The sequence below is a fragment of the Condylura cristata genome, unplaced genomic scaffold, assembly GCF_000260355.1.
Source record: "Condylura cristata isolate star-nosed mole 26May11 unplaced genomic scaffold, ConCri1.0 scaffold00011, whole genome shotgun sequence".
Lineage (NCBI taxonomy): Eukaryota > Metazoa > Chordata > Mammalia > Eulipotyphla > Talpidae > Condylura > Condylura cristata.
Window position 1 is genome coordinate 11,534,827 of NW_004567112.1, and position 13,633 is coordinate 11,548,459.

At 38.2% G+C, this 13,633-nt stretch overlaps 2 protein-coding genes across 6 annotated transcripts in view; one reads left to right on the forward strand and one right to left on the reverse strand.

The window, feature by feature from the left end:
* Nucleotides 1–648, reverse strand: part of SHOC2 (soc-2 suppressor of clear homolog (C. elegans)) — a 64,039-nt gene extending 63,391 nt beyond the window's left edge. The window contains exon 1 of the mRNA XM_004680440.2: nucleotides 569–648. The gene's annotated coding sequence lies outside the window, so the exon portion shown is untranslated. The remainder of the gene's footprint in view (nucleotides 1–568) is intronic.
* On the forward strand, nucleotides 215–13,075 carry BBIP1 (BBSome interacting protein 1). 5 transcript variants are annotated; one of them, XM_004680442.2, is made up of 4 exons: nucleotides 215–426; nucleotides 1,367–1,463; nucleotides 11,160–11,231; nucleotides 11,864–13,075. In XM_004680442.2, the coding sequence occupies exons 2-4, from the start codon at nucleotides 1,421–1,423 to the stop codon at nucleotides 12,025–12,027; spliced, it is 279 nt and encodes a 92-aa protein (XP_004680499.2). In that variant the 5' UTR covers nucleotides 215–426; nucleotides 1,367–1,420; the 3' UTR covers nucleotides 12,028–13,075. The 5 variants fall into 5 exon arrangements, with proteins under 5 accessions (XP_004680499.2, XP_012579197.1, XP_012579195.1 ...); XM_012723743.1 differs by having other exon boundaries at nucleotides 1,379–1,463; XM_012723741.1 differs by lacking the exon at nucleotides 215–426 and adding an exon at nucleotides 672–763.
* Nucleotides 13,076–13,633: the final 558 nt, after the last annotated feature.

Consider the following 13,633-nt stretch of genomic DNA (forward strand, 5'->3'; position numbering starts at 1 on the left):
GTTCCTACCGCCCCGCCCCACCCCTCCGGCGCAGGCCCGTCACTCGCTGGGGAAGAGAAGCAGGCGGAGCCAGGGCTGTAGACGCTACCCAATCAAGGTGCGGCACTGGCGCCAGCGATGCTGCCCAATCAAAGTGAAGCAATGGTGCCAGCTTCCCCGTCTCCGCCCTTTTCCTATCCTCCGCTTTCCTACGGCCTTTCTCCCGCCCACTGGGCGCTGCTGGCTAGCCCCGCTGCGGAGTAAGCCTCCCGCTTGGGAGAGTGACAACTCCCAATCGGAAGTTACTGTTGAAGCTGAGGCGGCCATAGCTGATAATGGCAAGGGGAGTTTCCTCGCCTTTCGTCTCCAGTGTGACGTAGTTTTTCCGTCGCCCGTTCTCACCGTTGCCCTGGGCAACAGTTGAGCCGTCAGAGAAGCGATGCATCTGTAAGTAGGCCCCAAAGGGGACCAAAGGTGATCAGACATCCAGTGTTAGACAATTTCATTAATATTCCGGTCGACCTGTCCGGGTTGGGAGCGAGAAGGGAGGTTTCCTGGCTCTTACTCTGTAGGCCTTCTGGTCACTTACCAAGGTGGACAAGAGTCTAGGGCTCCGAAAATCCCTGTCCAGCCCGGAAGTTGCATTTGACACTTCCGAATAGGGGTATGGCGGAAGGGTGTGAGTATCCTGCGCCCCAAGCACCCCAGGAAGTGCCCATTCTTGACCGGAGTGGCGAGTGAAGTGAGCGTCCCTCGGCCCGGATCGGTGGGCCAGGCCCGGATGGTAAGGCCCCCAAGGCGACGAAGCGCCGAGCAGGCGAATGGGTTTCGAGCCGCTTCCGCTGGAAGAAGGTTTTCTTTCCGGGCTGGCCAGGCGGCGGCCCGCCCTCCTCCGCCCCTCTGGGGCTTCCTGTGGGGCGAGGCCGCTCCACCGGCCCTCCGCGCCCAGCTGCAGCCTGCAGGGACTGGTGGGGTCCGGGCGCGGGCGGCCGGGCGGAGTCCTGAACACCCGCAGGACTGAGCTGCTGACCACGCCCCTTCAAATTCCTCTTAAGTACTCTCACCCCCTGACCTTTGGAGGACAAAGACTAGGGTGCTTGTGAAAATAATTTTCACTCCCAGTTATAAGGGAGAAAGATGGTCTCTCTCCCACCTCCAAGGCAAGACCTCAGAAACCTTACTTTCTGCCTTCTGTCTGCACATTCTGATTTTTCTCCTTTTGTTTCTCCTCTCCTGGGGTTTGTAAGTTCTGGATGACTTATTACCCTACCTAATCCTTCATGTCTTCTGTTTATTAAACAAGTTAATGCTTGTGAATATTCGTAAAAAATGCCATATTATTTTTATATGGCTCTTTATGAGAGTTGTCACATATTATCTCATGTAGTTCCTTCTGTAGGCTTGAGTCGAGTTGTCTGTCATCTTGGTGATAACTGGATGGATGCCTAAATGCTGTAGGGGGGAAAAACCAGAAGAACTTTCAGGTAAATTCATATCTTTTATACTCAGCCAGTCAACAAGAATAGTATAAACTTGCCTTCTTTACTTAATTTCTTTCTACGTCCGTAGTAGTCATGCTTCAGCCTAAATAAACTAGTCCTGTGTATTCCCAGGTTAATCACAGAAGCACTAACATTTGCAACTATATCCATGCCCTAGTTATTCTTGAGGATGTGCTTCTAGATTCTCCTCAGAAGGGAGAATTGTAATGTCATCTGAGTTTACCTACCACTTTTTGTACCTCTATTATGACAACCACTGTTTTATATATTATAAATTTTTACGTGCTTGACTTCACTACTTATTATGTTTATACCTAGATAAAATGATTTGTGTCAGGTTGATTTGTGTCAGGTTCATCTCCCTACCATCCTATCCTGCATATGAGAGTATTCTGGTAAATGCTTACTGAAAAGTTAGTGTCTCCTCTATGCCCAAGTGCCAACAAAGATATTTGGAACTTTACATTCTCATAAATACAGCATAGTTCATGCTACTCAGCCTTTTCTTAGCTTTCCCCCTGAAATCTTTCCAACAGGATTTCTGTTCCAAGTTTTTGTTTAGAAAAAAATTGAAACATTAACATCCATGTATTCTTTACTTACATACAACTGTTGTTAACATTTTGCCATATTTTATTTCATCTCTACTCATACTCTTTTCATTGTAATCGAATCACCTGAAAATAAGTTACTCACCCCTATCATTAAGCCATACCCCTATTCTTGAAATTTCCTGTATTTCCTAAGAATTAACAAAGTTCTGAAAAACATTGTCACAGTTAAGGAAATTAATAATTTTGCACTATATAAAATCCATTACACTTAAAAATTTCTTTTATACCTTTCCCTGCCTTCCTACAACCCCAAAAAAATGAGTCTAATTATGGTTTATATATTATGTTATTGTAAAGGTATTGTAAAGGTATTGTAACTCTTTAGCCTTAATCCAGACCAGTCCTCCCATCGTTTTCCTTTGTGATGTTGGTAATTTGAAGATTTCAGACCAGGGGTCTTTTTGAGTGTCTCTTTTTTTCTTATTTCTTATTAATCAGAAATTGGGGTAGAGACTTGATTAATTTCAATTTAATATTTTCTGCAAGAATGCTTCTCAGTACTCATACTTTTCCAATCATGATTAAACCTTATCGAATGTAGCTACATGTACTTATGCCATGAGGTGCTAGTGAAGTCCCTCCCACTTCTCAGCACACATACCCTCCTATGGTGGCCTACAAAGCAGAGTTTATCATTTGAACCTTCAGTTTGTAGAGAATGTGTGTGAGTGCCTTGTACTGCCAACACAGACTGTATATCTTTAATAAAATGTTGCTGCTACTTTGCCTGCACTTGAAGCTGATGCAATGTAATCTGCAGCACAGTGTACTGATGTCAGCATAGTTTCAACTCTGGCACCCTAAGAACTGTTGATGAAAGATGTGTGGGCCCTGCAATTCAAATACAGATGAATCTTGATATCATCAAAGCAGATAACCAAGGCAACTGCTAGCCATCTGGCCCTGTTCCAGTTTAGGCGCTGTTATTCTTCTTCATGAAATTCCCTTGCAAGCCCTAATTGGTCCTGGTATTTTTGTGATAGTTTCTTATTCACATTCATCAGGGCCTATTAAAAATTGCAAAATCAAGATTATACTGAACATTTCGTACATTTCTGCAGGTAGAGAGGTGTTTGTGGAATTTACTTCATATCACAAGAGGAAAAATTCAGATTGCCAAGCTCTTGCACTCCTCCTAACCTAGATTTACATTTGATCATGAAAGATAAGTGAAAGGAAGAAGATGCACTTAAGGGAGCAAAAGAAAATGCTTTGGGATGCTTCAAACTATTAGACATGGAATGTTTTTAGCTGTCTGGCTGAAAGTTAGGTAATGCACTCCATTAATCACCGACTTTGTGTAGATGTGAGACTATGAAACTATTGACTCCAGATTCAAGTAATGCAAAATAATATATTAAGACCACAGAATTTAGAATCAGTCCTAGGTTTCAGGAACCAGACCGTTCACTCTTTGGTCACTTTGGGCAATTTATTTGCTCTCTATACTTACCTATTAAACAGAGCCATTAAACTGCTTTGGATTATTGAACAGAATGATGTCAACTATTCATAAAGTGCTTTACCTTGATGTATAGAGCACATTATATGTATCAGTATTGATAATTATTAATGACTTTTAAAGCAGTCCAATTTGGTCACACAGTAAACGTTAGCTATTAAGTTAGTGAATTTAAGACATAGTTCTTCAGGTTTAACTTAAGTTCTTTAAGTCAGGAACACAATTTGAAATTAGAGATTCTGATTTAGTTTGTTTGGGGAGGGCTCCAGAAATAAAATCTTTGTTTTTTTAAGAATTTAAAGAACTAGAACTAGAGTGTAGGCCAGAGGTGTTGGAGGGTGAGTGTATTCACCAGAGACAGTGTGGAGCAGGGCAGGCAGATTGACTGAAATACACTGCTGAGGAGAGGTCTGCTATGCAATGTGGATCACCTCTTGGCAGGGAGGAGTTCTGCTGCAGAGCTGGCTGTAGCTTGATAGTGCTGAGACTTAACCCCTTGCTCCACGGACAGGCCCGGAAAAATCTTTATTTTTAATAACTTTCCAGGGGATTTAGGTGCAGCTGATCTGAGGAGCAGGCTTTGAGAAACACTGAGTAAGAGGTAGCAAACAATTCTTTATTTCCCTTTCCTTGCATTCTATTGAAGTACCTAGCTAAATGCTAAGAATGTAAAACTCTTCACATTTTCAAAAGGTTAACAGCTAACATTTTAAGGGCACTTTGTTATACTGAGTTTTGAAATAGCAAAAATTATTAGAAAAGGGCATTCTGCATGAGTAGAATATTATTTTCTACTACCTTAATAGTACTATTTGCTACTGGAATAAGCCAGATCCAAATTTACCCAAGAAAAACAGCTCCTGTTCTTAGGCCTAGGCACACATTTCAAAAGCTAGACACCACACATTCTATTCACATGAGTCTGAATTAATTAGTCAAATTAAACATGTTGCAACATTTTTCTACCAGCAGATGCCAGTGAGCAAAACAGAATAGAATCTACTATAGTTTCCAACTACTTGACATATGATGTTATTTGGCATCTCTGGATGAACATTATCAATCCAAATTAAGCACTCTGATGGCATGTGGGCAGCCACTGAGTGAGAGTGAACATAACTACTTTGTGTCTGCTGAAAAGCACCTTCTTTATGGGCCTTCTTCACCTTTTTCTCATGTTAGTTTACATTCAACATCTAATGTACACCTGAAAATTCATGTCTCAGTAGACCCTAAGTCTTAGTTACTAAGAAAAAAAATGAGCTTTTTTTCCTGACCATTCCTGCAACCCTGTCTACAGCTTATACTAGGCAGATTGAATTTATTTAAAAAGAACCAGCGTAATAAATATGCACTAGAGAACATAGCCTTTATTGTCCTTTACGTAAACAGAACTGCTGTGGTGCCTCCCTCAGTTCCCAGATACTGTATTTTTGTTTCTTAATTTCCATTATGATAAAATAGCACAGTTTGGCATGTAATGTTGCAATGGCTGTGTGTTTTATGGAAGTGGGAAAGTCAGAGGACTGCAGAGCGGTATAGAACAGTGCGCAGTGATGGCGCTCGGGAGGGAGCTGCCGGGCTCTCCAAACGCAGCTTCACTTTGCAGCCCGCGCCAAGTTTTGCCGTGTGGGAGGGTGGACCTCATGTTGCCAGGTTTGTCAAGAGGAGCTGAAATTTGGACTTTCTGAAATCTCCTGAGTTTTAAACATTGGTTCAAATACTTTTTAAACAGTCGCATGCCAGTCAAACATTTAACTAGCTGGGACCAAGGGCTGATGACCTCTCGTGTTTCCTCTATGAAAATATGATTGGTATTTTGATTGAGAATCACAAAATACTTAGAAATGCTCTTTGTCATCGTTCAGGTGCATTTACTTCTGTAAGTTAGAGATCCATGGACTGTCACCATCCAAAATATAAATTCTGATATACTTTAAGCTTCTGTTCCCTTGATTACTGCCTATTTAAAATTTTGTCCACATTTTCTCAATTCACCTCTTCCCTGGTGTTCTAGTGGTTGGGATTTGGAATGCTCATAATTTCTTAACCCTAATTATATTATGAAATAGAATAATAATTAGGGTTTTAAAACGTACTTAAGAACAATTTGACAGCATATGCTGCTTTAAAAGTAAATAAAACAAGATTTTAAAGGAACACATCTTCAAATAGATGATAGTATCTTATAGTTATCATGGTATTGATGAGAATTCAAAAGATTTTTAAGTACTAAGGTACCTTACTGGGAAGTCTAAAACAAGTTCCTTATTAAAGCAAGAGGAAAATTGGAGCTAGAATAATAAATGTCATACTATATTTCTAAGCACTTTCACATCCACTTTTCATTTGAACCTTGCAACTCAGGACAAATACTAAACATGTTTTTTACGAGAAAATCCAACCTTTGATTGCTTAAGAAATGTATTCAAGCTCACATACTAGTTAGCAGTAGAACAAAGTGCCCCATTTAAAGTAGAAATGTGAAATAGATTGAGCAGGAAAAAATGAAAAAAAAAAGTTCCAGAATAAGTTTCTGTTTTAAAATACATATTAGATTTATCTGTCATAGCTAGTTTAAAATACTGGGCTCCCTAGAATACTTTGAAACATTAAATATCAAACTTTTTAAGTAGGGCTTTTTATAGTTAGGATAAGCCTTTATGTTTAGCTAAATTAATGAAGAAAAATTATGCTGCAATGAATATGATGAGCTAATGGTGGGTTAGGAGTGGTAAGCTCATTTATGGATAATCACACTGATCCAAAAATGACTCCATGGAACTGCTAGCAAAGATCAGATATTGAATTAAGGAGGCTTTAGTATGACCTAGGAGGACAATTTTAAAAACACCCAGTTCTAGGCCTCTGTGGTGGCACAAGGTGTTAAAACACAGCAGTATGAAGCCATCTTCAGCCACTGCAGCGTGAGTTCAATCCCCGACCATGGAGGTGACCCACATGGCACAGAAGACCTCTCCTGTCTGTCCTGCTTCTCCCCTCAGCCATGCACTTCATCAGTCTGCCTGAACTCCCCACTCTGTCTCTGTTGCATATTTCTAATTATACTATAACAAGATCACAGAAGAAAACACAGTATTTTTTTTCCTAAGTTTTTTTCAGGATGGTATCAAACATGACAATTGGAATTGCTGAATTCTAAAGCTAAGAAGAGAGAAAGGAAGAAACACACGTTGATTAGAAAAAGCAGTGCTTTAGTCAGTTTACTGCCCTCATATTTTATCCCAAGATTTGCTATTTGAATCATGTTACTCAAATCCTTTGCAAAGGTCATTAGTGACTTCAAAATTGCCCATTCCTGTATATACTTTAATCTTCATTGGCTTCTACAGACTGCATGTAGCCTGTTCTCCTTGTAGCTCCAACATTTAAACATTTGTGTTCTTGCCATGGGACTCTCTTCTAAGTCCAACCACTCCTCGAAATGCCACTTAGGGGAAATTGAAAATAAGACCAGACTTTAAAGTCAGGAAGATCTGAGTTCAAATCCCATTTCTCCACCTCAACTTTGTGAGGTAGCAAAATAACTTCTCCTGTGTCTGGTTTTAGTCTATGAAATTTAATAATATATGTTTGTACATATGTGTTAGGGGATGCAATGGCAATGGGTAAATGGGTAATTCAATTCATAAGTCACCTCTTGGGATAAAAGCTTTATTTTCAAAACTGTTGCAGAAAATCCTGCAAGATGTTTATATAGTAAAAATGTGCTAAAACTCAGTGTGTTGCTATTAACCAAACTAAAACTTAAGAGGCAGTAAGTTAAGGGAAAGGAATTAAAGTAGATTTCTGGGCACTGAAACTATTCTTCCTTTAAGATAACTTTTAAAACAACATGGGTGTAAAAGGGGGTAGGTGGAGAATTTAAGGCATTTCTACTTGCCTCTAGGTTTTTCTTGATCCTGTTTTAATCGCTTTAATATATGTCAATAGGCTTAACTTTTTCAAAAAATCTGATTTAAGACATTGTAATGGTACAGCCCTGGCATTCATTGACCTCTTGCTAGGTTACAGGGACTGGTATAATGGCTTTCCATGGCCTGTGTTATTCAGCATACCATCTACAGTTAACCCCATTCTAAGCTTTTTTAACAGGTGAAACTAAAGCTTAGAAAATGTGTTTGTGACTAATCTAAGATCCTTCTCTCAACTACTACAGTGTGCTCTTACCCCTTTTTCCTGTCCCCAGCTTCCTCTTTCTAGGTCCTTCCAGCTTATACCTCTGTACCACTGACTATATGCACCTCCATTCCTTTTTATCTCCCTATGGAAAATCCACACCCAGTGACTCTGTGTTCACCAACTTGTGTAAAGGGGTACCTTAATTTTCAAAATTTCTTTGAATTATTTTGGGGGGGAGGGTTACAGTCATAAAATTTCAGGACCTCTGGTTCTCAAGGTTCAAAAGGACACTTTATTGCTCTTACCAATCCTATACCCATAATTTTGTTTGGTTTTTCAAACTAAATCATCCCAGAGATTTTTAACTTGTCTGGGTTATACAATTAATTTGTTATCAACATGTGTATGATTGATTTTAAATAGTAATCCTTCCTAGACTTAAGTGTCTCTCACTTTTCATTCCTATAGCTTAGTAAAATATTTCATGACAAAGATTGGTTTCTCTACAAGTTCTTCTGCATTAATCTTTAACATCCAGCTCAAATGGCTATGGCAGGTTTGCCATTTGTAATGACTTTGAAATGCTCTCCATCAAAACTGTTATCTCTGGGGAAATTACAGATTAGAAACTATAGGGGAAAGGAAGCAACATTTTATGGCCAAATACCCAGACCCAAGGCCTTAAAAAATGATCAGTTCATACTGTATACTCTGAAGCTTGGGTTCTGTTAGTGTCAAAATTTCATTTTACTTCTGACAGCCTTTATCACTGAAAAATCTGCTATAGTATTACATTGTACAACTGTCCCATATTGTAATCTTTGACATACTGCTGAACATTCAAGATTCATCTACTGCTGAAAAATTTTTTACTCAATACACTGCTTTAATCTACATTCTTATTCTTGCATTTTTTACACTTGTACTTTTGTTTCATTGGGGCTCATTACTAAGGTAGAATGCTTGGATCATTACAAAATATTAATGGATACTACAAGAAATTAAGATACTACAGTATCTCTTTAAAAAAAAAAAGTTTTATCAGCAAACTCACTGACCAAGAGTTTGCCCATTTCCTTATACCTTCCCTCACTGTGGCCATTGACCTTTTCACAATTTAAAAATGATGCTGCAATAATGCTTAATGAGAAATAGTGATTTTTCTGTTCCAATTGCAGTATCTACCCCCACAGCAGTCCTAAATCCTTGTATTTTATTTCTATATCACTTCTAGCAATCTGTTGTTTCTCTCCTTTTATGCTACACGTGTAAACTCCCAAAGGACAGTGATTTTGCTTGTAGCTTTTTTGTTCATTAGTGAACAGCATGTGTTGCATGGTAGGCACGCTCATATTTACTAAATTGAAGAACAAAGCACTTGGGCAACACACATGAATTGCAGCCATAGCTGGTATGTTTCTTTCTTGGCCCATATGACCCATATGTCCGTTCATACCTCTGACCTTACCAGTAAGAAAATCCTTTTAGCAGCTGCCACATCTCCTTAGAGCACTTCACATCAGAACCACCACATTGGCTTATTAGCAGGCCACCTCCAACTTCTGAGTTGATTATCATGACAATGTAGCCTTGGACAATGCAGGCCATCCAGCCACTACCTTGGCTTATTTTAGCCCTTCCCTTCCTGTTTCTCTTCTGCCAATGCCTAGGGGGGCCGAGGAACAAGAACCAGCCCTAGGAAAGCAGACACTCCACCTCCCAAGTGAAGGCACTAATCTTCCCCACACCAGGCCCAACCTGCTCCCTACCCAGCCCTTGGCTCAGCAACAGTGGCAGCTTAGTCAAACAGAACTAAGGTTTGGTTGATGACCAAGTTTTCATTATTTTCCTCAGGCCAGATTTTGGATGAGAGTTATACAGAAGAGAAAAGGTAGTGATTAAATTCTGAGTAGGTGGTATTACTCCTCTCTAATGAACAGCTAAGATTTAAGTATTTGTTCACCCAACATTTTAGGACTTTCGTGATATCAGAACTCCTAGCTGCTATTTGTTTCCTTCACATACATTAATAATATCTATCCTTTGCACCAAAGAATCTAATGAATATTTTCATTGGGATGTTTTAATGAAAAGGCTGTTTGTTCTAGCTATAGTCAAGCAAACCAGAGACCTATGTTATTATGAACCTCAGCATAAACTGGGGAAAAAAGGAAATGGTCTTGAGCTGCGATTTGCAGGCCTAACTATCAAGGAGGAAAGCCTGTAGCAGAGGAGCTCTGCAAGGAAACTGTTTTACATTTACCTCAGATTCTAGTTAATAGTGAGTGGCCTTGTTCCTGGTCCACTCAGTCCTTCACTTCCCAGAGCAATGTAGGGGTAAATTTTGATTACAAAGTTCTGGAAAGTGTATAGAGGGTTCCTCAGGAGCCTATATAGATGTTCAGGAAAGAGGCTTGGCATAGAAAGTCACTTTTACTAGGAATGTCAAAGTTGCAGTAGAGTGGGAATACTTAAGACGAGAAACAGCTTCACTTTATTACTAATTTGCAGTGGGCGATGAAAGCAGGCACCAAGCCAGCACTGCCACTTTAAAAATAATAAATCTGTAGTAGTGGTGATGTAGGAAAAAAAAACACATGGTAAGGTTGCATCAGTATGATGAAATCTCACAAAATGGGTGGGACTGTCTGAGAAGCATCTGTATTTGGAATAGGATTTTGCTTCCAATTACAGTTCAGAACACCTTGAATACACAGCATAGCAATAACCTGGGATAGAACACTGAGAACAAATAGCATCAGCCAGAGGTGCCAAATATGCCTAGAATATTCGTAACAAGATATTCTGATGACAGAATTCACTGACATATTAGTGTATATTTCCATAGTAAAGAAAAAGTAAACTGAGAGCGCACCTCATTTCTTACCTGTTTTTGTGCCTTTTTTGTAAATGGCAGCTGTGTACAGCCAGTGAGTGGACTTAGAATGCTTATCATTGTAACAAAGAGATTACAGAAAACAGCTATTGGCTATGGAGAGAAGTGGAACTGTTAGGAAATGTTTACTTACCACCTCCTCCTTTCCCTGCCTGCCTGCCATACTCCACCTCCCAAATGGCCATGCTTTTTACTTCTTAACCCACCATTCAGAAGAGATGCTTTCACCATCCTAAATGGCTGCACATAAATGCCGTTTTTCCTCAGCTGTAACCTATTTGGTAATTGTCTGAACTCCAGCCCTCACTGAGATGGAAAAACTTTAGAACACCCAGCTTTCCAATTAACACTATTGATTAATTAAAGTTGTCAAGATCTGTATGTTTATATGAACAATCTGTTTGTTTCAATGAAGATCCATAAATTTATGCAAAGACAGGGTCTTGCACATACAAGCTCATCTTCTATAGGAATTGGTGCTTTTACTTCTTAATCTATAATGAAAATTTCTCAGGCAATGTGCTTTGGAAATTCATTTTTGAGTAACTGTTTTTTCATTGAAGGAAAAAACCTGTGTCCAAATTCAGATATGGCAGAAGTGAAGTCAGTGTTCCGGGAAGTTCTTCCAAAACAAGGTACCTAAATCCAAAATACTTTGATAGGGACTTAGAGTTAACAGGCAGAGTTACATAGCAGCATCATAGCTGAACACCTTAAACTACTTTGTGTTCTACATGCCACATTTACTGTCCACTTTTACTGTGTTGCTTTCATGAGTAGGTTGTGAGGTAGTCACATTTTCTTCCTTGTACAATGATTGATGCAGTTTCTTAAGCCTAGAATCCTGTTACTCAACTGTAAATTATAATATGAAATTTTCCATTAAAATTTTCAGTAATTAGAATTATAATTTAAGGTAACTTGAATACTTATGTTAACTATCATATTTTCTAAGTATTTTTATGCAATATGTATTCTTTCCAAATATTTTTAAATTGAACTTTTGACCCCACAAGTTGGCTCATGCTAGCTTGGCTCATGCTTAAGACTCTTACAAAAGTTCAAAACTTGTCTTCCTCATCAACTCCCTAGCATTAAGTGCTGCTTTCATACATTTTATATTGCAGAACTTTTGCATAGTAAAATGAGAACATGGAATTGTTTTCAGAAAATCAAAAGTTTTTAGACTTGTTCTAGCTGCAAATCTAGACCACCAAACAACAGGGCTATCTCATGCAAATTCATTCTTTCTTCTTTTTAAACTTAGGGCAGTTGTCTATGGAGGATATAAGCACAATGGTCCTGTGTAAGCCTAAACTTTTACCCTTAAAATCTCTGACTCTGGAAAAGCTGGAGAAAATGCAGCAAGCAGCACAAGATACAATTCGTCAACAAGAAATGGCAGAAAAGCAGCAGCAAGTAACTCACTGAATAACTTACTTCTACAGAACTCCTATTACTGATTAATAGCTAGAAAATAATCTGCATCTGTATGCTGAAAGTATGTGTGTAATAAAACTGAAAGTATTCATATAAATGTAAGAACACCCAAGATTAATAAAACTTGTATTGTGGATTTAAGCATTGTGATTTGCATGAACACAAGCAATTTAAAAAGCTTGAACCCCAATTTTTTAAAACCCACTATTAGAATTGCATATTACTCATCACTATGCCGTTCCTACCAGTTTTATAAATAGGCCCAAATGACTAAAAGCAACTTTGATATTCAGAGAGACTACATACTTACTAAAAACTGAATTCAAAGATACATTCTTATGTAAAATTTTTAAAACTTTTTCATGAATTTTGTGTCATGTCACATTTAATGCTATATTGCCTGATCAATTGATCATAACACTGTTATACTGATTTTAAGGACTTAGTAATTAATACTTTTTCAGGTATCAACTACAGCCCTGAAAATGTAAAGTGATATGAATATGAACATTTAATTTGGAATTCTAGGTATAAAAATCTACCTAAATCTGTATAGATATGTTCCTAAGTATACCTTTGTAAATTCTGAATATGTCTCTTGCTTGGTTTGCTGCAGTCAATTCTAGACAATTTACATTGACATAAATCTTGAGGCCTTGCTGAGTAAATTAGGGTCTGCATGCCAAACAGTTTAGAAAGGTGATCACTTAGATAAATGTTATAGTGGTAGCTACTTCTTTCTCAGACACTGGATAATATAAAACTTCAAACCTTTGAAGAATACTCTTTATAACATTCTGTTACAGAATTTAAGGATGACGGTGTTATGTGTATTTTAGAAATTAAGCTCTAGGTTAGATCAAAAAACAAGTGTACATTCATTTTCCTTAGTATTATATTGTACTTTTGATTTGAAAGTTTACAAGGAACAAAGCTTAAATTCACTAGTTCCAGTGTGATTTAAAGTATGCTAAGTAGAAAAAAGTTTAGGTGATCTAAAATAAATATACTCCCAATAAAGAATCAACACTGCTTCACATGTTTTATTTTTGTCATACATTCTTCTAGAACCAGGTTTCACTTTTCCAGTTTGTAGAAAAATAGATGTTCCAGCCACCATTTTATTTAACTGATTAGTCTTTAAGACTAATCAATATGTTCCCTGGAAAGATAAGTTTCATGACTAACTCGTTTTCTTAAAATTCTTTAAGACAAAGAAATAACTTTTTTTTACTCCCAAAGCACAGTATTTCAACAGCAGCAGCCAACATGGGGTTTTAGCAGCTTAACTTTACCCCCTAAATAAAGCTTTGTATAAACCAGTGATTTTACTACAAAAACACTGTCCTTGAAAGAAGGGTGGCAGTCAGACATCGATGCAAAACTTGGAATGATTAGGTCATAAACATGGCACTTACAAAAGGTAGCTTATGAGAATATTCCACTTAAGAAGTGGTTACTTTTCTATTCCCCCGTTCTGTATTCCAAAAAAAAAAAAAAAAAAAAAAAAAAAAAAAAAAAAAAAAAAAAAAAAAACCCATTTTAACAACACTTACAATGCAGATAAATATAATCTTGTGAGATCTGAGATCTAAAA

Bases quoted from the DNA above. Each gene is read 5' to 3' on its own strand.
- BBIP1 (XM_004680442.2), top strand. From the start codon at position 1,421: ATGCCTAAATGCTGTAGGGGGGAAAAACCAGAAGAACTTTCAG. The intron at 1,464-11,159 runs GTAAATTCATAT...TTTTCATTGAAG, and splicing joins AAAACCAGAAGAACTTTCAG to GAAAAAACCTGTGTCCAAAT. The intron at 11,232-11,863 runs GTACCTAAATCC...TTTTAAACTTAG, and splicing joins GGAAGTTCTTCCAAAACAAG to GGCAGTTGTCTATGGAGGAT.